This window comes from Salvelinus alpinus, chromosome 33 (assembly GCF_045679555.1).
Source record: "Salvelinus alpinus chromosome 33, SLU_Salpinus.1, whole genome shotgun sequence".
In the NCBI taxonomy this organism is placed as follows: Eukaryota; Metazoa; Chordata; class Actinopteri; order Salmoniformes; family Salmonidae; genus Salvelinus; species Salvelinus alpinus.
Window position 1 is genome coordinate 25,800,123 of NC_092118.1, and position 25,104 is coordinate 25,825,226.

At 42.6% G+C, this 25,104-nt stretch overlaps 1 protein-coding gene across 5 annotated transcripts in view; it reads left to right on the forward strand.

Moving 5' to 3' along the window:
• LOC139562977 (adenylate cyclase type 2-like) overlaps positions 1-25,104 on the forward strand; it is an 85,236-nt gene that overhangs the window by 33,498 nt on the left and 26,634 nt on the right. For all 5 annotated transcript variants that reach the window (XM_071381197.1, XM_071381200.1, XM_071381199.1 and 2 more), the window contains 10 exons: positions 15,288-15,485; positions 17,111-17,278; positions 17,541-17,690; positions 19,124-19,284; positions 22,291-22,402; positions 22,805-22,932; positions 23,981-24,139; positions 24,277-24,409; positions 24,512-24,700; positions 24,943-24,983. In XM_071381197.1, coding sequence (XP_071237298.1) covers positions 15,288-15,485; positions 17,111-17,278; positions 17,541-17,690; positions 19,124-19,284; positions 22,291-22,402; positions 22,805-22,932; positions 23,981-24,139; positions 24,277-24,409; positions 24,512-24,700; positions 24,943-24,983 — 1,439 coding nt within the window. The remainder of the gene's footprint in view (positions 1-15,287; positions 15,486-17,110; positions 17,279-17,540; positions 17,691-19,123; positions 19,285-22,290; positions 22,403-22,804; positions 22,933-23,980; positions 24,140-24,276; positions 24,410-24,511; positions 24,701-24,942; positions 24,984-25,104) is intronic.

A 25,104-nucleotide genomic window follows, 5' to 3' on the forward strand; every position in this document is an offset into this window, starting at 1 on the left:
CATAAACCTAAATAGAAACTGATAATTGTGCACGACTTCAGTATTACTTACTAAAACTGTTGTTACACTAAGGTTTTTATTATTTTATTTTGTTAGGATTATTTTGGTCTTACTGTAGTACTGTAGCCCACTCCCGACCAGGCATGAGGTACAGCGTCTGATTGGTGTAATGGTCTAAGACACTGCGTAGCAGAGCAAGCTGTGTTGCTACAGATGCTGGTTCAATACCCGTGCCACCCTCGACTGGGAGACCCATGAGATGACTGTAGGTTTTTGGTTTCTCTCCCTCGAAAAACAGAAATAAAATATTCTAAATAACAAACTGTCCTTTTTCTCACTAATTTTACGTTATTTGAAAACAAAACCATCTCCAAAATATTGTTATTTTTTTAAACAAACCGATTTATTATTCATTTAGAATTATATAAAAGCCCCTTTGGATATTCTCACAGATATATTATTAACCCTGTTATTAGCGGGACAATATATATTGGTCACGGCTCTCGAGTGGCGCACAATGGGATTGCCTTGCAGTTCTCCAGCTGTATCCACTGAAACAGTGGTGGGCGCGCGCGGTTCAAGGCATGAGGGCAAGGGCACGGGATGGCCTGCAGAGCAGCGCACAGAAGACAGACCTAGCCCATGAGGAAGGTGGGGGCCACCCACCCCGCCATTCTGGGTAGCACAGAGCAACACTTTAAGGGGCATTGAACTAATAATGGTGCTGACTAGGGAAACGTTCCCACTGTTCTTAGTGCAAGTCTGCACGTTCAAACTAAAACAATGTAACGACTAATGGCGTGAAAAATACCCCTTAGATATGAATTGGGAGGGCAGATATTATTAAAGCATTAGACCTCTCACTAAAGGTGTCAGTCAAAAGTTATACTTTAATCCGAAGTGGATTTAACGAAAAATGACATATAAAGCACACATTTGTAAATCCCAAACTCTAAAAGTAATTGGAAAGGTAGATACAATTTATTTGTAACATTGTGGTTACAATAAAGAATGTAAACAAGATGCTGTGTTTTTATTTACAGTAGTGATGGACAGCTGGTGGCATTTTGAAAACAGGTTTTCAAACACTTGTAGCCCGATTTAACAGGACAATAAATAGACTCTTTATAGCCCGGCTACTGTAGGTGTGAACATCCCCCTACTTGCAAAAAATGACATTGGGACCAAAGAGAACAGATGAAATGGACCTTGTTTTCATCAAGCCAGCTTCTTTCTATGGTGCTACCCGTTCCAGGACTTAACCATGAGAGGACTTGAAAATGAGCTGGAGCTGAGAGGATCACCAAAACTAAAGGTATTTTGGTTTCAGTGCATTTTCCCCCCAAAAAATGTATATAGCCTGTCAATGTGTACTCATACTGTGTAATAAAATCGATAATTAAATAACAGTTAAATAAAAAAAATATTGTGTACTAAAAACGTGAATGTGTTTTTACAGCGCATACAAACATGCCGACAACCATCATTGGACAAAGGGCTGGACAACGGGCTGCACCGAAAAAACGCATGGTTGCCAAGAAAGCTGTTAGTTTTGCTAGATTCTTAAAATGTGTACGCAGCATTTGTGTGTTGGTCACTTTTAATTCTTAATTGATCTACTGTTTCTATCTTAGGCCACTGTAATCAATGGGGGCTCAGGGCGGTACCATTCTGCTCATCTGATGAAGGTGCTCATGGATCAGATTCAAACTTTGAAGACCAAGATCGAGTCATTGAAGGCAGACCAGCAGAAAGAGAAACATTATTGGAGGGTAGAGATACGGGCGACAGCTGATGCATTGGTCCAGAGCCAGGCGGCATTGGCGGAGAGACAGGCGGAGAATGACGCGTTGAAGAGGGTGAGGAAAGAGATGGAGTCACAATCGATGCCAGGCACACCTGTGAGCTCTGGAACTCCACCTCCTACAGGCAGAGTCAACATACCTGGCGAGTTCACCCTGACATTTCCATTCCTATTCTGACAACAGAACTTGACCAACTGCTCACCAGGCACAGCAAGGGCCGTCCGGACCGTTCTGCTGTTCTGCTATAGCCTAATAAACAAATGCAGGTGGCTTATATCTTCAAAATGCTTTAAATGTTTTATTATCCAAATGTTAAAGCATATACTGTACAGTACTGTTTTTCTTCATCAGCATCTTTATGCTTTCGTTAATAAAATAATGATAAAAATATTATTTTCAAAATGCCAATGTTTATTTAGTTATGGATCCATAACTAATTACTATGGGAATAAATATCACTGAATTACAAAAATATTGGAACAAAGTTGTCTAAAGGAAAACAAATAGTTGCTTACTGGAAAATACTCTTTCAAACACACACACAGTCACGTTGTACAGCTCCATTATGGCTATTAGCAGGGCTATATTTTGGCCTTTATGGGCGGCGCACAATTGGCCCAGCGTTTCTCTCCCTCTAAAAACATAAATGTTTTGGCCTTTACAAATATTATTTTGGCCTTTTATTCAGATTACAATCACTTACTTTAGTTTTTTTGAAAACGAAATAACCTCCAAAATATCGTTATATATTATCAAGTTCATGGCACAGTCATATAGCGGCACCTACATAAAGCTGAGTGACTCACTCATTCATGTCTTTAGATCAAAAGACATAAGTACCAAGATTCTTTCTGATAGTCTTTTAATAATTACATATTTTGGTTATCCTGACCTGAACATCATGTACAGTATTATAATAGCCCATGATGGGCTATTGGCAAGACAATATACCTTTACCAACACCTCTGTATTTTGATACTTTGTGGATGGGGGCTCCTGCAGTGCAAAATGCATTGCTACAGATGCAGGTTCAATACCCGTGCCGGCCGCCACCAGGAGACCCATGAGGCGGCTTTTGGTTTTAATTTAGAATCCTCCAATCCTCTATATGTAATTATTGGCAGAGAGTCGCGTCATATTTTTCGATATACTGTAGGCGACATGAGTCTCACTAGTGTTGAGTAATGTGCTGTTAAAAGTGGTGTAGTTCTTATTTAAAGAGCATATTGAAGTTAGAAGCAATAGGATTTGAAGCAATAGCCTACAACTATTTTAGCACCGTTTCATGCTCTGAGACAAGCATGGGGACTGGTTTTGATAAATCAAGGAGTTTTTTTATTTTCACTGAATCTCTGTTTGGCTATTGGTTAGACTACAATTATACAATTAGGGTGTAGAAATGTTATGCTCTTAGTGTAACCCTTATTTAAAATAAGAACAAATTCTTATTTACAAGGACAAGCCTACCCCTTCCTCCCCGTCAGGGAATTGAACCTGGTGTCCCGCGTGCCCGCACCCCCATGGATTCTTTAGCTTGTTGTACTGCGCCGTATTTTCCATTCCATTCTAACGGAAACCCAGAGGGTTTTTTGTTTTTCTTGGGATAGAAACACAATAATATTAATCAAATAGGAAATGTATGATCTCTGTAATTGCAAACAAAGGTTTCTGTACCAAATATTAAGTTCTGCTTTTCTGATGTATCAAATAATTATGTCATGCAATAAAATGCAAATGAATTACTTAAAAATCATACAATGTGATTTTCTGGATTTTTAGATTCCGTCTCTCACAGTTGAAGTGTACCTATGATAAAAATTACAGACCTAAGTAGGAAGACCTGCAAAATCGGCAGTGTGTCAAATACTTGTTCTCCCCACTGTATGTTTTCATGGAAAACAAGGACATTTCTAAGTGACCCCAAACTTTTGAACGGTAGTGTACTGTAGGTTCCCGTAATAAAAGAGGAGTGTTATTAGAGGTATTGCAGTTCTGAGCTGAGGAGGAAGTACATTTAAAAAATATAAATTAAACAATTTCAAAGATTTTACTGAGTTGCAGTTCATATAAGGAAATCAGTAAATTTAAATATATTCATTAGACCCTAATCTATGGATTTCACATGACTGGGCAGGGGTGCAGCCATGAGAGGGCCTCGAAGGGCATAGGCCCACCCACTTGGGAGCCAGGCCCACCCACTTGGGAACCAGGGCCAGCCAACCAGAGTTAGTTTTTCCCCACAAAAGGGCTTTATTACCGACAGAAATACTCCTCAGCATCCCACCCTCTGATGATCCCGCAGGTGAAGAAGCCGGATGAGGCGGTCCTGGGTTGGATGCCATTTATTTGCCTGTTTGTGTTCCGCCTGTTAGCTTGCATGATTCTTGCCATTCTCCTTCGACCTCTCTCATCAACAAGCTGTTTTCGCCCACAGGACTGCTGACTGACTGGAGTTTTTTTGTTTGTCGCACCCTTCTCAGTAAACCCTAGACACTGTCATGTGTGAAAAGACCAGGAGGGCGCCTGGCACCGATCATACCACGCTCAGTCGCATAGGTCACTAGCTGTTCAATCGAACATGCCTCGATGCCCGCTTTATATAGTAATGCCACGGCCACGTAGGAGCGATCCAAGCAAGCCACTATCTGTAGGAGCAATCCATTTTTGTGAACAGGGTGGTGTACCTAATAAACTGACAGGTGAGTACTTTATTGTCACATACACGGAATAGGTGCAGTGAAATGTGTTGTTTTACAGGGCTTCAGTCAGTTAGGGCCAGTGAACGATGATGTGGGTGCGTCTTAAAATGGCACCCTATTCCCTATATAGTGCACTTCTTTTGACTAGGGCTCTGGTCAAAAGTAGTGCACTGTATAAGTAAAAGGGTGCCGTTTGGGACACACTCATACTGCTGACATTGGCAGGGCCTGAGGCACTGTAGCACTTTTCTCGTTCAGGTGTTGATGCCAAACTAGGTCCATCATCAAGTCTCATTACTGCTCCCTCCTAAAGGAAAACGAGCCCTCACTTTCCTGTTATTGTGCTGCTTTCAGAACCCAGACACGCTGATATATGGATGGAGAGAGACTTCCATCACTTCCTAGTCTCAGATTTCTCTTGGTCTCTCTCTCAAGGGGCTTTATTGGCATTGGAAACATGTTTACATTGCCAAAGTAAGTGGAATAGATATTAAACAAAAGTGAATTAAGTAATCTGAAATTAACATTTCAAATGTTATATTGCTGGCTATGTACAGTGTTGTAAGTATGCAAATAGCTGAAGTACGAAAGGCAAAATAAATAGACAGATCAATATAAACTGAAATTGTTGCATGTTGGTTTTATATTTTTGTTGAAATATTTTTCTGAGTTACAGTTCATATAAGGAAATCGGTCAATTGAAATAAATTTATAAGGCCCTAATCTATGGATTTCACATGACTGGGAATAGAGATATGCATCTGTTGGTCACTGATACCATAAAAAAAAAAGTAGGGACGTGGATCAGAAAACCAGCCTCATGCAGCGCGACACATCTCCTTCGCGTAGAGTTGATCAGGCTGTTGATTGTGGCCTGTGGAATGTTTTCCCACTCCTTCAATGGCTGTGCAAAGTTGATGGATATTGGCGGGAACTGGAACATGCTGTCGTACACGTCGATCCAGAGAAACCCAAACATGCTCAATGGATGACATGTCTGGTGAATATGCAGGCCATGGATGAGCTGGGACATTTTCAGCTTCCAGGAATTGTGTACAGATCCTTGCAACATGGGGCTTTGCATTATCATGCTGAAACATGAGGTGATGGCGGCAGATGAATGGCACGATAATGGGACTCAGGATCTAGTCATAGCATCTCTGTGCATTCAAATTGCCATCGATAAAATTAAATTGGGTTTGTTGTCCGTAGCTTATACCTGCCTATACCATAACCCCACCGTACCGTCACCATGGGGTACTCTGTTAACAATGTTGACATCAGCAAACCGCTCCCCCACACAACGATGTCTGCCATCTGCCCGGTACAGTTGAAACAACTGGAATTCATCCATGAAGAGCACATTTCTCCAGTGTGCCAGTGGCCATCCAAGGTGAGCATTTGCCCACTGAAGTCGGTTGCGACGCAGAATTGCAGTCAGGTCAAGACCCTGGTGAGGATGACGAGCACGCCGATGAGCTTCCCTGAGATTGTTCCTGACCGTTTGTGCAGAAATTCTTCAGTTGTGTAAACCCACAGTTTTATCAGCTGTCTCGGGTGGCTGGTCTCAGACAATCCCGCAGGTGAAGAAGCTGGATGTGGAGGTCCTGGGCTGGCGTGGTTACATGTGGTCTCCGGTTGTGAGGCCGGTTGGAAGTACTGCCAAATTCTCAAAAATGACAGAGGCGGCTTATGGTAGAAAAATGTACATTAAATTCAGTGGTAACAGCTTTGGTGGACATTCCTGCAGTCAGGATGCCACTTGCACGCTCCCTCAAAATGTAGACATCTGCAGCGTTGTGTTGTGACAAAATTGCACATGTTAGAGAGGCCTTTTATTGTCTCCAGCACATGGTGTGTAATGTGTAATGATCACTCTGTTTAATCATCTTCTTGATATGCCACACCTGTCAGGTGGATGGATTGTCTTGGCAAAGGAGAAATGCGCACTAACAGGGATGTTAACATATTTGTGCACAAAATTTGAGAAATATGCATTTTGTGCGTATGGAACATTTCTGGGATCTTTTATTTCAGCTCATGAAACATGGGACCAACATTTGACATGTTGCGTTCATAGTTTTGTTCAGTGTGGTTTGTATTTACAATGGTGTTTGCTTCCCTGACTGTCCTTTCTTTTGGAAACAGATCACAAATATTGCTGCTGTGCTGACACACTGTGGTATTTCACGTCATAGATATGGGAGTTTATCAAAATTGGATTTGTTTTCAAATTCTTTGTGGGTTTGTGTAATCTGAGGGAAATATGTGTCTCTAATATGGTCATACATTTGGCAAGAGGTTAGGAAGTGCAGCTCAGTTTCCACATTTTGTGGGCACATACCTGAGGACTAGACAGGCTTATGCCTACGGCGGCCTCTCAATAGCAAGGCTATGCTGATTTCCTTGCTTGTGGGTCAGTCACAGTGTTCAGGTATTCTGTCACTGTACTCTCTGTTTAGGGCCAAATAGCATTCCAGTATGCTTAGTTTTTTGGGTAGTTCTTTCCAATGTGTCAAGGAATTGTCTTTTTGTTTTCTCATGATTATGTTGGGTCTAATTGTGTTGCTGTCCTGGGGCTCTGTGTGGTCTGTTTGTGTTTGTGAACAGAACGCCAGGACCAGCTTGCTGAGGAGACTGTTCTCTAGGTTAATCTCTCTGCAGGTGATTGCTTTGTTATTGAAGGTATGGGAATCGCTTCCTTTTAAGTGGTTGTAGAACTTAACATCACTTTTCTGGATTTTGAAAATTAGCGGATATTGTCTGAATTCTGCCCTGCATGCATTATTTGGTGTTTTATGCTGTGTTTTTGCTAAATTATGCATGCAATCTCAATTTAGTGTTTCTCATTTTGGGAGTTCTTGGTTTGTGAGTATACCCCAGACCTCACAACCGTAGAGGGCAATGGGTTCTATAACTGATTCAAGTATTTTTTTTGCCAGATCCTAATTGTGATGTCGAATGTTATGTTCCTTTTAATGGCGTAGAACCCACCACTAATGTTTTCGTGGCAGGTTAGTTAGCATGTGTAGGCTAATGCCTATTGTTAAGTGCACAGGCCTGTGAGGATAAGTGTGATATACAGTTGAAGTCGGAAGTTTACATACACTTAGGTTGGAGTCATTAAAACTCGTTTTTCAACCACTCCACAAATGTCTTGTTAACAAACTATAGTTTTGGCAAGTCAGTTAGAACATCTACCTTGTGCATGACACAAGTCATGTTTCCAACAATTGTTTACAGACAGATTATTTCACTTATAATTCACTGTATCACAATTCCAGTGGGTCAGAAGTTTACATACACTAAGTTGACTGTGCCTTTAAACAGCTTGGAAAATTCCAGAAAATTATGTCATGGCTTTAGAAGCTTCTGATAGCTTATGACATAATTTCAGTCAATTGGAGGTGTACCTGTGGATGTATTCAAGGCTGACCTTCAAACTCAGTGCCTCTTTGCTTGACATCATGGGAAAATCAAAATAAATCAGCCAAGACCTCAACATAACCTGAAAGGCCACTCAGCAAGGAAGAAGCCACTGCTCCAGACTACGGTTTGCAACTGCACATGGGGACAAAGATTGTACTTTTTGGAGAAATGTCCTCTGGTCTGATAAACAAAAATAGAACTGTTTGGCCATAATGACCATCGTTATGTTTGGAGGAAAAAGGGGGAAGCTTGCAAGCCGAAGAACACCATCCCAACCGTGAAGCATGGGGGTGGCAGCATCATGTTGTGGGGGTGCTTTGCCGCAGGGGGGGCTGGTGCACTTCACATAATAGATGGCATCATGAGGGAGGAAAATTCTGTGGATATATTGAAGCAACATCTCAAGACATCAGTCAGGAAGTTAAAGCTTGGTCGCAAGTGGGTCTTCCAACTGGACAATGACCTCAAGCATATTTTTTTTTTTTAATTGTTTTTTATTATTTAAGGAATTTTCGAAACACAATATACTTGCAGTGAAGCCGCTCAATAACTACATCATACCAGTCATCCAACAGATTTCCATTCAGAGCGATACACAGAAGCATCCAGGGTCAATGCCCTGCTCAAGGGCATGTTGACCGATCTACCACCAAACCAAAAAACATGAACCCGAACCCTCCAAGCGCCCCCCACAGTTCCCCAACAGCTCTCCCTCAACCATTCGAGACCCCTTCCACAGTCCCCCCCAGGAATAAAATACAATTAATTCCATTCCCCACCCCCCAAGAACCCCCCAATGCACCAACAACCAAGAGAATGAACTAAAGAGAAAAAAGGTAAAGACAGAAGTGTACAAACACCTGCACAGCATCACCCTCAGGCAAACCGGCATTAGTTGTAAAAACACTGCCACTTAGTGTCATTCAAATGTACTTTTTATGATGTTTTATTTTGACTATTTAAAAAAATAAAAATAATCTTTGACCATCATTCTATCTCTCACACAGCAACTCCACTCCCACTTGTCTCCAATTCCACATACCAACCCTCAGCTTCCCTCAGCCCATCCCATCTCTGCTGGCCACCCACTTCGGGTTTCTACGCAACACATATCTTTCAACTATGCTGTGATGTTTAACATACAATTTCAATCTATCTAATCGAATAGAATCCACAGATTGCGAGTTGAAGATAAATACTTTTACTAAGACTATTAGTATATTAGTAATTGACTGATCCGGTCTCTCCAGATATCCTAACAGTACTATTTCTAGGGTCAATTTTAGATCAATGCTATGCATTTTCAGCCATTCCTGAACCTGAGACCAGAAACAGGCTACCTGAGGGCAATACCAAAATAAATGGACAATGACCCCAAGCATACTTCCAAAGTTGTGGCAAAATGGCTTAAGGACAACAAAGTCAAGGTATTGGAGTGGCCATCACAAAGCCCTGACCTCAATCCCATTAGAAAATTTGTGGGCAGAACTGAAAAAGCATGTGTGAGCAAGGAGGCCTACAAACCTGACTCAGTTACACCAGCTCTGTCAGGAGGAATGGGCCATAATTCACCCAACTTATTGTGGGAAGCTTGTGGAAGGCTACCCAAAACGTTTCACCCAAGGTAAACAATTTAAAGGCAATGCTACCAAATACTCATTGAGTGTATGTAAACTTCTGACCCACTGGGAATGTGATGAAAGAAATATAAGCTGAAATAAATAATTCTCTCTACTATTTTTATGACATTTCACATTCTTAAATAAATTGGTGATCCTAACTGACCTAAGACAGGGAATTTTTACTAGGATTAAATGTCAGGAATTGTGAAAAACTGAGTTTAAATGTATTTGGCTAAGGTGTATGTAAACTTCCGACTTCAACTGTAGTCACTGTGTTCAACTTGTATAACTTCCCTCTCCACTGTGGATAGATAGACTACCTGTTAGAGACCATGAGCCCACCAGTGAGCGAGAGGAGGGCATTCCAACATATATTTCTAAGTGGTACTTCAACAGGATAGTTGGGCTCAGATTGAACAAAGGGCCTATTGAGAGCCCTGTTGTTTTTAGGTGAATAAAGTCCTTTAGATTCTAACAAGTGTACAGAGAGTGTAAGAGAGTCAAAGAGAGCACGGAGAGGATGCTTTTACAGTGGTCCTCATTTTACATAAGTTAACTTAACCCACCAACAGACACTAGAGAGAGTGTATGTTCTTGTGGGTTTACTTTGGTCATTATTGCAGAATTACGTTTCGCACGGTTTGTTTCCTTCCCTAAAGAAGTGATCTGATTTAGGATCGACACCACAGAGCATGCAATCTTCACCATCTTATACCAAACAAAACCTGATGTGAATTTCAATGCCCAACAGACGTAAACATTCACTTATGGCAGGCTGAGACTGAACAGATCAGATCAGAAGCAATCTGTTCTCTAATTGTATATCAAATCAAATCAAATGTATTTATATAGCCCTTCTTACATCAGCTGATATCTCAGTGCTGTACAGAAACTCAGCCTAAAACCCCAAACAGCAAGCAATGCAGGTGTAGAAGCACAGTGGCTAGGAAAAACTCCCTAGAAAGGCCAGAACCTAGAGAGGAACCAGCCTATGAGGGGTGGCAGAACATAACAGAACATGGCCAAGATGTTCAAATGTTCATAAATGACCAGCATGGTCAAATAATAATAATCACAGTAGTTGTCGAGGGTGCAGCAAGTCAGCACCTCAGGAGTAAATGTCAGTTGGCTTTTCATAGCCTATCATTAAGAGTATCTCTACCGCTCCTGCTGTCTCTAGAGAGTTGGAAACAGCAGGTCTGGGACAGGTAGCACGTCTGGTGAACAGGTCAGGTCAGGTCCGAGAGAGAAAAAGAGAGAATTAGAGAGATTATACTTAAATTCACACAGGACACCGGATAAGACAGGAGAAGTACTCCAGATATAACAGACTGACCCTAGCCCCCCGACACATGAACTACTGCAGCATAAATACTGGAGGCTGAGACAGGAGGGGTCAGGAGACACTGTGGCCCCATCCGATGATACCCCCGGACAGGGCCAAACAGGCAGGATATAACCCCACCCAGTTTGCCAAAGCACAGCCCCCACACCACTAGAGGGATATCTTCAACCACCAACTTACCATCCTGAGACAAGGCCGAGTATAGCCCACAAAGATCTCCGCCACGGCACAACCCAGGGGGGGCGCCAACCCAAACAGGAAGATCCCGTCAGCGACTCAACCCACTCAAGTGACGCACCCCTCCTAGGGACAACATGGAAGAGCACCAGTGACTCAGCCCCTGTAATAGGGTTAGAGACAGAGAATCCCAGTGGAGAGAGGGGAACCGGCCAGGCAGAGACAGCAAGGGCGGTTCGTTGCTCCAGAGCCTTTCCGTTCACCTTCACACTACTGGGCCAGACTACACTCAATCATAGGACCTACTGAAGAGATGAGTCTTCAGTAAAGACTTAAAGGTTGAGACCGAGTCTGCGTCTCTCACATAGGTAGGCAGACCATTCCATAAAAATGGAGCTCGATAGGAGAAAGCCCTGCCTCCAGCTGTTTGCTTAGAAATTCTAGGGACAATTAGGAGGCCTGCGTCTTGTGACCGTAGCATACGTGTAGGTATGTACGGCAGGACCAAATCGGAAAGATAGGTAGGAGCAAGCCCATGTAATGCTTTGTAGGTTAGCAGTAAAACCTTGAAATCAGCCCTTGCCTTAACAGGAAGCCAGTGTAGGGAGGCTAGCACTGGAGTAATATGATACATTTTTTGGGTTCTGGTCAGGATTCTAGCAGCCGTATTTAGCACTAACGGAAGTTTATTTAGTGCTTTATCCGGGTAGCCGGAAAGTAGAGCATTGCAGTAGTCTCACCTAGACGTAACAAAAGCATTAATTTTTCGGAATAATTTTTGGACAGAAAGTTTCTGATTTTTGCAATGTGACGTAGATGGAAAAAAGCTGTCCTTGAAACAGTCTTGATATGTTCGTCAAAAGAGAGATCAGGGTCCAGAGTGACGCCGAGGTCCTTCACAGTTTTATTTGAGACGACTGTACAACCATCAAGATTAATTGTCAGATTCAACAGAAGATCTCTTTGTTTCTTGGGACCTAGAACAAGCCTCTCTGTTTTGTCCGAGTTTAAAAGTAGAACGTTTGCAGCCATCCACTTCCTTATGTCTGAAACACAGGCTTCTAGCGAGGGCAATATTTGGGCTTCACCATGTTTCATTGAAATGTACAGCTGTGTGTCATCCGCATAGCAGTGAAAGTTAACATTATGTTTTCGAATGACATCCCCAATAGGTAAAATATATAGTGAAAACAATAGTGGTCCTAAAACGCAACCTTGAGGAACACCGAAATTTACAGTTGATTTGTCAGAGGACAAACCATTCACAGAGACAAACTGATATCTTTCCGACAGATAAGATCTAAACCAGGCCAGAACTTGTCCGTGTAGACCAATTTTGGTTTCCAATCTCTCCAAAAGAATGTGGTGATCGATGGTATCAAAAGCAGCACTAAGGTCTCGGAGCACGAGGACAGATGCAGAGCCTCGGTCTGACGCCATTAAAAGGTAATTTACCACCTTCACAAGTGCAGTCTCAGTGCTATGATGGGGTCTAAAACCAGACTGAAGAGTTTTGTATACATTGTTTGTCTTCAGGAAGGTAGTGAGTTGCTGTGCAACAGCTTTTTCAGATTTTTTTGAGAGGAATTGAAGTGTCGATATAGGCTGATAGTTTTTCATATTTTCTGGGTCAAGGTTTGGTTTTTTCAAGAGAGGCTTTATTACTGCCACTTTTAATGAGTTTGCTACACATCCTGTGGATAGAGAGACGTTTATTATTTTCAACATAGGAGGGCCAAGCACAGGAAGCAGCTCTTTCAGTAGTTTAGTTGGAATAGGGTCCAGTATGCAGCTTGAAGGTTTAGAGGCCATGATTATTTTCATCATTGTGTCAAGAGATATAGTACTAAAACACTTGAGTGTCTCTCTTGATCCTAGGTTCTGGCAGAGTTGTGCAGACTCAGGACAACTGAGCTTTGGAGGAATAAGCAGATTTAAAGAGGAGTCCGTAATTTGCTTTCTAATGATCATGATCTTTTCCTCAAAGAAGTTCATGAATTTATTACTGCTGAAGTGAAAGCCATCCTCTCTTGGGGAATGCTGCTTTTTAGTTAGCTTTGCGACAGTATCAAAAAGACATTTCGGATTGTTCTTATTTTCCTCAATTAAGTTGGAAAAATAGGATGATCGAGCAGCAGTGAGGGCTCTTTGATACAGCACGGTACAGTCTTTCCAAGCTAGTCGGAAGACTTCCAGTTTGGTGTGGCGCCATTTCCGTTCCAATTTTCTGGAAGCTTGCTTCAGAGCTCGGGTATTTTTTGTATACCAGGGAGCTAGTTTCTTATGACAAATGTTTTTAGTTTTTAGGGGTGCAACTGTATCTAGGGTATTGCGCAAGGTTAAATTGAGTTCCTCAGTTAGGTGGTTAACTGATTTTTGTCCTCTGACGTCCTTGGGTAGGCAGAGGGAGTCTGGAAGGGCATCAAGGAATCTTTGGGTTGTCTGAGAATTTATAGCACGACTTTTGTTGCTCCTTGGTTGGGGTCTGAGCAGATTATTTGTTTTGCGATTGCAAACGTAATAAAATGGTGGTCCGATAGTCCAGGATTATGAGGAAAAACATTAAGATCCACAACATTTATTCCATGGGACAAAACTAGGTCCAGAGTATGACTGTGACAGTGAGTAGGTCCAGAGACATGTTGGACAAAACCCACTGAGTTGATGATGGCTCCGAAAGCCTTTTGGAGTGGGTCTGTGGACTTTTCCATGTGAATATTAAAATCACCAAAAATTTGAATATTATCTGCTATGACTACAAGGTCCGATAGGAAACGTCATTTTATTTTTGGTAAATTGAAATTTGATATCGTAAATGTTAGCAACACCTCGCCTTTGCGGGATGCACGGGGGATATGGTCACTAGTGTAACCAGGGGGTGAGGCCTCATTTAACACAGTAAATTCATCAGGCTTAAGCCATGTTTCAGTCAGGCCAATCACATCAAGATTATGATCAGTGATAAGTTCATTGACTATAACTGCCTTTTAAGTGAGGGATCTAACATTAAGTAGCCCTATTTTGAGATGTGAGGTATCACGATCTCTTTCAATAATGGCAGGAATGGAGGAGGTCTTTATTCTAGTGAGATTGCTAAGGCGAACAATGCCATGTTTAGTTTTGCCCAACCTAGGTCGAGGCACAGACACGGTCTCAATGGGGATAGCTGAGCTGACTACACTGACTGTGCTAGTGGTAGACTCCACTAAGCTGGCAGGCTGGCTAACAGCGATTGAGTTGTGAGACTCTGCTGTAAAGCTCATCACTCCCCCTAACTGGGAGGGGGCCAGAGACAATTACTCGATGCCGACACATCTTTCTAGCTGATTTACAAGCTGAAGCTATGTTGCGCTTGGTGACCTCTGATTGTTTCATCCTAATATCGTTGGTGCCGACGTGGATAACAATATCTCTATATTCTCTACACTCGTATAGACTTTCACTACTTCCTTCCATCTGAAAATAAATGAGAATAGGAAATGAACAAGTCTCCTATAGGTCGATTTAGTGGGTGGGGCCGTAGTTAAATGTGCTAGTAAAGGCCTTCACTTCCGCTACCATGGAAACCAGCATGCTCAAAATACAATGCCGAGATGGCCTTCTGCTCAGGGACCTTTACACAGTCATTCCCGCTCTCCTTGGCATCTAACTCTTTCCCATTCTCTCTTTCTCTCGCTCTCTTGCTTTCTCGCTAACTGGCATGCACGCAAGTTGACGCAGGTGTATATGCGCACACACACACACCAGAAATCTATATCTGAGCCTTCCTCTTCCCTCTCAGTGTAATTCAATCAGGAAGATGCTGTGGCCTCTAGCAACAGGACATGACGCAGAGACAGATGTGCAATAAGCCTGAATAAGCCACGATGCAGAATTAGATATGGGCCGCTCTCATGACTAGACCGTACATAGGCATAATAAAGGGACTTGAATGATGTTGAAGGGAAGTTGAGTGAATGTTGTTTAGACATATCATTGTACCTGACCTATATAACACTTCAAAACCTGTCCTCAGACAGAATGTATACTATAGCCTGTTTTTTAATCCTTGTCTTTTCATTGGAGGAGTAGAGCATTGTGTGTCTGTATGGCTGTGTGTAGATGGATATGACGTCCGTGTCTATGACTGTGTGTATATCTCAATGTAGAGTATAATGTAAATTCCATGATTGTGATTCAGTGTGCGTTATGTTCTCCCTTTCCGTTTCAGAGTGCGGAGGAGCACTGTGCATTTGTCAGTGTGGTGAGCTGCAGCCTGTGTGTGTTCCTGGCTGTGTTTGTGCTGGTGTGTACAGAGACCCTGACCCAGCGCTGGAGGAGACTGCTGGGTCTGGTGGTCTGGGCCACTCACCTCACCATGGGATTCACCTTCATCTTCAGCGGACCCCTCATCCTGCCCTGGGACCAGGTATACATTCTCGCTCTAAATAAAGGTTGCACGACAAAGCCTGTTGGCTTTCAAAATAAATGTTTGAAGCCCATGTCGTGGTAATTATTCTAATCAAAGGAGATGTTTTTTGTTGTTGATTTCTTCAAAACCATCAAACTTTATTAATAATTACTGCAGTAATAGAGTGTTAATGGTCATCCAATAGTGTAGAGTTAAAGCCCAAATAAACAGGATTCAGTTATAACTCTACATAGTCTTCTTGAGTCCTTGTGACGAAGACAGATACGTGAAATTATACAAAGGTACATTGTGCTCTCATGCAACAGATATATGTCTAGTTCATTTACTGCTTGTTTATGCAGAAATACTAATCCAACATAGGATTCTAAGCCCTTCCCTCAGAATGATGGAGTCCAGTATTCATCTGCCGTATGGGATAAATAAAGTGGAGATTGGGTCCCCCTGGCACCGACAGACAGGCACACAGACACTAATCATGGAATGGAATGCAGTCTTTAGGTTATCACCAAGCCATGGTAAATCTACTGTCAGCGTTAACACAGACACATGAGAGTTCAAAGAACCCTATTCTGTTGCCTCTAAGAAAAACAGTGTGAATGTACTAATATAGGAATACATTGTAATATAAAAGTAATGTGATTAACATAATGTTGTATTTCTATGACACCCACTTCCTTTGTCCTCTTACTCTTCTCGATCTACAAAACCAGCCAGTTTATTAGGTACACCCATCTAGTACCAGGTCGGACCCCCATTTACTGAATTCTTCAGGCATGCATTCTACAAGGTGTAGCGTTCAAGCGTTGTGCAGTTGGTATCTAGGAACCTAACTTGTGCCAGGGAAACATTAGTCATACCATTACACCACCTCCACCAGCCTGTATCGTTGACACCAGGCAGGATGGGGCCATGGACTCATGCTGCTTACGCCAAATCCTTACTTTGGTCATTATTGCAGAATTACGATTCACACAGTTTCTGTTTCCTTCCCTGACGAAGTTATCTGATTTAAGATCTACCCCACAGAGCATGCAACCTTCTCCATGTGATAACAAACAAAACCTGATGTGAATTTAAATTCACATCAGTTAGCAGTGGTGGAATGGTATAGGGAATGTTTTTCTGGCACACGTTAGATACCAATTGAGCAACTTTTGAAAGCCACACTGTGTAGAATCCATGCCCTGATGAATTCAGGCTGTTCTGGAGGCAAAGGGGCACCGACGATCATACCACGGTCAGTCGCTTAGGTCACCTATTTTGCCCATTCTAACGTTCAATCGAACAGTAACTGAATGCCTTGATGTCTGTCTGCCTTCTTTATATAGCAAGCCACGGCTACGTGACTCACTGTCTGTAGGAGCAAACCATTTTCGTGAATGGGGTGACCTACCTAATAAACTGGCCACTGAGTGTACCTACATTATATTCACACATGAACAGAAGCATCAAAAAGTTATATTTGTCTAGTTATAGCGTATCTTGCCAGTACACTGAGGTGACAGTTGTCCAGTAAAACCACTTGTTCTTTGGGTATTGCTGCCAATCCGAGACGCTTTCCCCACACAGTGTTTCGTGTCATATCAGTCTGACCTATCTCTCTCTCTCCTTTTCTCCTGTAGGTTCCCTTCTTCCTGTTCATCATCTTCACAGTGTACACCATGCTGCCTTTCCAGATGTGCTATGCTGTGGTGCTCAGTGTGATCTCCTCACTCTCTCACATCATGGTCCTCACTCTACGCCTCACTGTCTTCAACACCCAAGATCCCAGCCCCTTTCTGGCCAATCAGGTGTGTTATTAGTTATGCTGTTAGTAACAATTATACATGATCTCCTGGTGATGCACAACGTTATGTATGTTCACAATGTTGTGCTTTAGATACTTCCTGTTTATAGAAAACTGTGCGACTCGTGTCATGTATGTTTCAATGAGATTGTGTTTTTGATGTCCTGTAAGGAGTTTTTAAGGCGTAAGGCACATTTCTCTGAAAACAGACAATAAAATGCTTATGCTGTGCAGCTAGGTTGTAATGTCTGTCCCTCTGTCCCCAGCTGCTGTCCAATGCGGTGGTGTTTCTGTGTGGCAGTGTGGTGGGGGCCTTCCATAAGGTCCTGATGGAGAGAGCACTAAGACAGACCTTCCAGGATACACTCAGATGTCTGGGCATCCGCATGAAGCTGGAGATAGAAAAGAGACAACAGGTGAGAACATCTTATCAGACACTCTGCTATCTTCTTGATTTAGTTACTTAACCTTTAAGGAAAGACCCTTGAGATTAGAAACCTCTTTGGCGAGGGCAATCTCTCAGTGTATCAGAAATCCTGGAAATCATGGTCTGGTTGAATAAGATGCTTTTGGTGTCTCTTTCTGAACAGAGGCTGACCCGACTGAGTACAGGAAGTATGAACGACTAATAAAAGTTAATAGTGTAAGGCTAAAATGTTTTGTCATAATAGCACTGGTCCATTTTTTACTTCATTTAAGACCAGCAGCCTTGTTGTTTTCTAGCTTGTTTTTTTCATTACAATGATCAAATCCCCCTCATATTAAATTTCATTGTAATGATTTTTTAAGTAGATGTCTGTGTGTGCTTCGTGAGTAAAAACGGGTGTCTGTTTCAAATGGCTTTTTAACCATAATTCTTTTCATTTGTAATAATAGTTGCTTAGGAAATGACACCACACTCCGTGAGAGAGACGAGGCCGCTGGCTGCTATGTTGCCTAGCAGGACAGAATGGAATGATATAATCGTTAACATTTGAACCGGCTCTGTTCTACTCTGTTGTATTGAGCCCGAAAAAAGGAGCAGTTCCACAGGGGTTAGCCAAAGAGCACAGGCACCATAAATAAAGAGAAGAGAGAAGGGAGGGTTTGAAATGGGTCTCAACGCTGAGCACTATGCCATTGTTCTCTAGACCCAGTCAGATAGAATCTGCCAGATCAATTACAGCACAGAGCTGAGCTGACTGAACCAAATCAAGGCCACTTTGTGCAGAATGACTTTCCATGCTTTACGGTTTACTGGAAACCCTGCCCCAGTCATTTGAACCAGGAGGTGGTAATCTATCTGGGAGAGTATGTAGGTTTAACCAGTTGCCCCCTGACACTGGTCTTGGGTCAGTTTTACATTTCTTCCACTAATGGTTAAGGTTAGGATTTGATCCTAGATCTGTACCTAGGGGCAACTTCCCCCCCATGGATGCAGCCAAACCAGAGAGAAAAGAGAGTAGTCCGGTGTCTCAGTATCGCATCATAAGGGTGAACAGGAATTATGATGGGGTCAATAGGGATTGAAGAATGATTTCCTGAGACATCTCCTTATTAACTTCTTAGATTCCCATCTCACCTGACTCTATTCCATTCCAGAGGCTCTCAATGCAATGTTCTATCTGTCTGTTGACTGGCTGTACAACCAGACTGGCAGCACAATGATTATAAAGCTTTTAACAGTAATCTAAGTGAATGGGGCCCTTGTTAGTGGAGTTACCAGATCAGCAAGACACTCTGACAGCTGGTTGATACTCAGATTGGGTTTCTCCCAGATTGGATGGGTTCATGACCCTGTGTCTATCGGACAGTGTGTGTGGTTGGGTGGGTGTGGTGTGTTGATGCTAACGTGTGTGTGCCTGCGTAGGAGAACCTGCTGCAGTCTGTGCTGCCGGTCTACATCTCCATGAAGATGAAGCTGGCCATCATGGAGCGTCTGCAAGACTGCAAGGACAAAGAAGAGCAGCAACGACTCGTCAAAGACAACAACTTCCACAGTCTCTACGTCAAGAGACACGAGAACGTCAGGTACAGTACAACAATAGCCTGTCAAGGACTAAGAATATGACTGAGAAACATACAGCATGTTGAAATTACCTGTTATATTCTAAGAAAATTACTAAGAAACACAGTAGAATCCTATCCTTTGCATGTCACTCATTGTCTGTCAAACTAAGCACGGTTTTCAGTCTACCAAATAACACACATGGAAAATATTTCTCCAACCGAAATGTTCTCTTGAATGAAACTCCGCTTTTGGCTTTAGCCTTTGATTTTCTCTTTCCCTGCCTTTACTTTTTGGCTCTTTTTCTGCTTTTCGACTTGAACACTAGTGTTACACAAGTGTAAACACCCTTATGGTATACTAGGGACCGGCCCAGTACATCACCGGGGCCAATTCTTCCATCCAGGACCTCTATACCAGGCGGTGTCAGAGGAAGGCCCTAAAAATGGTCAAAGACTCCAGCCACCCTGGTCATAGACTGCTCTCTCTGCTACCGCACGGCAAGTGGTACCGGAGCACCAAGTCTAGGTACAAGAGGCTTCTAAATGGCTTCTACCCCCAAGCCATAAGACTCCTGAACAGCTAATCTAATGGCTACTCAGACTATTTGCATTGCCCCCCCCCCCCCCTTCCATGCTGCTGCTACTCTCTGTTATTATCTATGCATAGTCACTTTAATAACTCTACCTACATGTACATCTTACCTCGACACCGGTGCCCCCGCACACTGACTCTGTATATAGTCCCGCTGTTGTTATTTACTGCTGCTCTTTAATTATTTGTTATTCTTATCTCATACTTTTTTTGTTGTATTTTCTTAAAACTGCATTGTTGGTTAAGGGCTTGTAAGTACGCATTTCACTGTAAGGTCTACTACACTTGTTGTATTCGGCGCATGTGACAAATTTTTATTTTTATTTAGAAATTGTGGTTCCATAGCTAGGGACTTGAGAAGAGCAGAATCAGTTTCTTTGTGAGAAGGTGTTAAAGTTCACAGTTAGCCATTGTTATGTAAATGCAGGCTGAAAAGTACCAGTGGCCTGGCTTTGGCCCCAAGTAAGAGCAGGTCCGCCGGATCCATGGCTCAGTGAGACCCGCCCGCAAAGATGGAAACAAAAGTCTGAGCCTTGGGTAAAACACTGGGTTCAATCATATGTTGCATTTGTGCTTTGAATAGTTAGTATAGTTTGTGTTCTCTAATTGTATTAATTTAATTTCCCCTGATATCCTCTGGCCCCGAGGACTGGAGTTGCCCATCCCTGCTCTGGGAGGTCTATTTACACTCACAATGCCCAGTCAGTTCTCATGGAATTTAGCACAACAGTGTTAGCTGAGCATTGACCCAGATGAGGCCTTTTGTTTTATGGGCATTCATTTAGAAAGTGCTGACAGACATTGGCTTTGTAGCCTATCCAGTGAACCTTGGCAGATGGCTCAATAGATGCCCTAAGTTTTAGACTCTGAAATTGCTTACAGACTGTACTGTACCTTCTACCTTCCTGGAGAGAGAGGGAACCCATTTGTTGCCCAAATTAAGGTCAACACAGCAACACTCTTCGATCTTCTCAGTAGCCTGACAAACTGACATTTGTAACTACCTGGTTGATTTGTTGATAAGTTTAGGCTCGTAATAAATATGATTTCATAGAAAATGAAAGGCATTTAAACTGTCTGATATGAGAAGACCTTGTGAAGATCAAAGACTGTATCATGTGCTGCTGTGGCTCGGCTAGTGTGTGAATCCTCCTTTAAGCCCTTTGGTGTTACTGTGAATTATAGCCCAACCACCTCCCCATTTGATCCTTGTAATGACACAAGACATGCTTGTCATTAGACATGTTCTTTCCAAGGAAACACCTGGTTGTTGTCAGTCAGAGTTACTGGGCAGCCATGGTTCTCTGGTCTGCTTGGCGAGCAACAGGCTAATGTTAGTTACTTTAATGAGGACTGACCTTGGCAACAGTTAGCCCTCTGAGCCCTGGTAATGAGCCAGTGATTAGGCTGTGGCGGCTGGATGTGTGGTGGCCTGGGTCAGGTGCTCTGTGTGGAGGATAGGGCTCACAACAAGCTTATAGCACTTCCAATCAGTGCTTCCCCTTCCCTCCAGTGCAGTGCTTCCCCTATGATTTATTTTTTCAGCAGCTGTGGCAAAGTTAGCATTGTGGGGGTGTTAGTGGACGTGGCCAATGACAAACATTTTAGTGGCCGTCCTCTTGGCTACAGACAATTTATTTTATGTTTTAATTTTATGTTTTTGACTTCATGCAATTCTATACATTTTGCCATGGACGGAGAGAACATTTTACAGTTAGTTTCCTGCAATTTGTTTAACACTTTTGTTTACTACATGATTCCATGTGTTACTTCATAGTTTTGATGTCTTCACTATTATTCTACAATGTAGAAAATAGTAAAAATAAAGAAATCATGGAATGAGTAGGTGTGTACAAACCTTTGACTGGTACTGTATATATATATATATATATATTTGTAATCATATCTTTTGGAGTGGAGGCAACGGTGCTGCTAAATGAATATAGGGAAAACACTGCTGTAGTTTATGTCTTAGAGCCAAACCCCTTAGCACGATCTCCCTCCTACTCAGTCTTCACCTCCTCTCTAGCCCCTAGGATTACTGCTCACCCAGGATAGGACCTCCAGCTGTAATCATTTAGCCCCACTCCATTTCAACACCCCAGGAGTCAACCGTTATCTGACAATGACACCCTTGTTTAGTGATACAACAACATCAGAGGGATTAATCAGTGTAGCGCCCAGCCTGGCCGTATCCATGCAGACAACAGATTTCTCTACACATCATGCTGCCAGACATCATTATGACACTGATGTCTTGACCTCATATGTCCTGAGTCGGTCGTGATCAGTAAGCATGAATCGCAAGAAAATGCTTGGAAACTATGTGCAACAGGGAGGGACTATCTAAACTTGTCCAATAATGAATGCTTTTTGTTTTATTTTGCAAGCTGTGTGTCTTAATGAACACACCCTTGGCTTTTCTGTTTTTGCAGTATTCTGTATGCTGACATTGTGGGCTTCACCCGATTGGCCAGCGACTGCTCTCCGAAGGAGCTGGTCATCATGCTCAACGAGCTGTTTGGGAAGTTTGACCAGATTGCAAAGGTGAGTTAATAATTTGTAATATTTGCACCTTTAGTTAAATTAACACAGACTTTTCAGCTTTTATTTCATATTTACCTACACTTTTACGTTTATTACGATAAGATGACAGTGTGGTAATGCATAATCCACTTGTTATGTGGTATTAATCAGTACTTGCTTCATCATAATAATTCAAATAATAATATATTTATTTTATAGAGTGCGTTTCATGACGCAGATCATCACAGATACTTAAAAACAAGTACATGTAGTTCTTGGGCTGGACACGTATGGATGTGTTGTGTGTTTGGTTCTTCAGGAGAACTTCTGATACCTTGTTTGTGTTAATGCTAAATCCAGTTGACATGTCTGCTTCTTGGATGGTCTTCATGGTCTGTGGTATTTTTCTGTTTCATTCTTCAGGAGAACGAGTGCATGAGAATCAAGATTTTGGGAGACTGCTACTACTGTGTGTCTGGCCTGCCTGTCTCCCTGCCCATGCATGCCAAGAACTGTGTGAAGATGGGTCTGGACATGTGTGAGGCCATCAAGTGAGTTCAGAGGAGCCCCAAGGCCTTCTGGGGGGAAAACAATTACTAAAACATGTGATCCTTCTGGTTAGTTACAGGACTTTAGCAACATGTATTCTCATTAGATTGTGAGATAAATAGTGTATAGTATATAAAATGTGTAAGTCAGGTAGGGAGGGTAGTGTTATTGTATAATGCAAGGGGGACTTTCTGGCCTAAGTAGTAGGTGTTGATATGAGTTGTGTGGGTCAATGATGGTTATGATAGTGAGTTAGTTCTATAATCAGGTGTTTTGGAGGGTCTGTCAAAGGAAGGCTTTATCATGGCTCCTCTCTGCCCTGTTGGACAATCAAATCACATTTCATTTGTTACATGCTTCGTAAACAACAAGTGTAGACTAACAGTGAAATGCTTACTTAAGGGTCCTTTTCCAACAATGCAGAGTTAAAGATAAATGAAATACAAAATAGAAATAGTGACACAAGGAATAAATACACAGTCCATAACAATAACGAGTAAAAATAACATGGCTATATACAGGAAGTACCAGTACTGAGGCGATGTGCAGGGGTACGAGGTAATAACATGGCTATATACAGGAAGTACCAGTACTGAGGCGATGTGCAGGGGTACGAGGTAATAACATGGCTATATACAGGAAGTACCAGTACTGAGGCGATGTGCAGGGGTACGAGGTAATAACATGGCTATATACAGGAAGTACCAGTACTGAGGTGATGTGCAGGGGTACGAGGTAATAACATGGCTATATACAGGAAGTACCAGTACTGAAGCGATGTGCAGGGGTATGAGGTAATCAAGGTAGTTATGTACTGTACTTATAGGGAGGGGTAAAGTGACTAGGCAACAGGATAGATAATAGACTGTAGCAGCAGCGCATGTGGTGAGTATGTGTGGCGTCAATATGCATGTGTGCGCATGTTATGACAACAAGGAAATAGTTGATTTGTTCAGCTGGCTCTGATGTCAAAGCAATAAGAAGGAATCCCAGGGAAACCAAAGTGCATACACACACACACATCTGACATATTCTGATCCCGCCCCTCAGACAGGTGCGCGAGGCCACAGGTGTGGACATCAACATGAGAGTGGGCGTTCACTCCGGCAATGTGCTCTGCGGTGTGATTGGCCTCCGCAAGTGGCAGTTTGACGTTTGGTCACATGATGTCACCCTGGCCAATTATATGGAGTCTGGAGGCTTACCTGGGTATGTTAGTAGTTGAGTTAACCATGTATGGTAAATCTTTAATCCTAATGGTGGCATTCATTATTAAGTTACTAGTGGTAACCTAGTCCTAGTAAGTCCATTTTACTAATAGAAACCCCCATCTTTGTCTTGATCAGGCGTGTCCACATCACTGAGGCCACCCTGAAGCACCTGAACAAGGCCTATGAGGTAGAGGAGGGGAACGGTGGGCTAAGAGATGCCTACCTGAAGGAGCTCAACATACAGACATACCTTGTCATCGATCCTCGGGTGAGCTACCTCATTTAATGTATTACCTCCAGAATCCCTGACAAGGGCCTTATGTGTATATGTGAGACTGTACTCCTCGTTAACATGTGTGTGTGTCATCAGTCTAAGGACCAGGCTCTGAACAGCCGCAGCATGCCCAAGCCGCGTGTGAATGATGGGCTGAAGATGCGGGCGTCAGTGAGAATGACCCGTTACCTGGAGTCCTGGGGCGCCGTCAAACCCTTCGCCCACCTACAGAGCAGAGAGGGGTACACCACAGACACCATGGTCAATGGAAAATCACGCTGCAAGGTGAGTGACGGCTGGGGGGCCACTGCATTATAACTGATGAAAAGATTACCAGACATACTTCCTCTAACAGAAATAGTCCACTTTACACATCAAGCATAACAGGTTGAAATGTATTGCCACAAGCATCAGTATTTCCTGTGGAAGACTGTTGCGACTGTTGATGGCATATTTACATGCTGCTTTACTTCTTGCTGTTTTACGCACGATGTGTCTAACAACAGTTGTTTTTTAAATGTTTCTAGGACATCCCTCTGCGCACAGCTCACTCGAAGATCACTGAGAGGTAAGGAAGGCCAAGTCTGAGAACACAGAGAGGATGAGTTCATTTGTTTATATGTTAACAAGAGCCCTGAACTGGCATCATGTCAGAGTGGTGACGTCAGACTCCCCTTACTGGAGTGGTA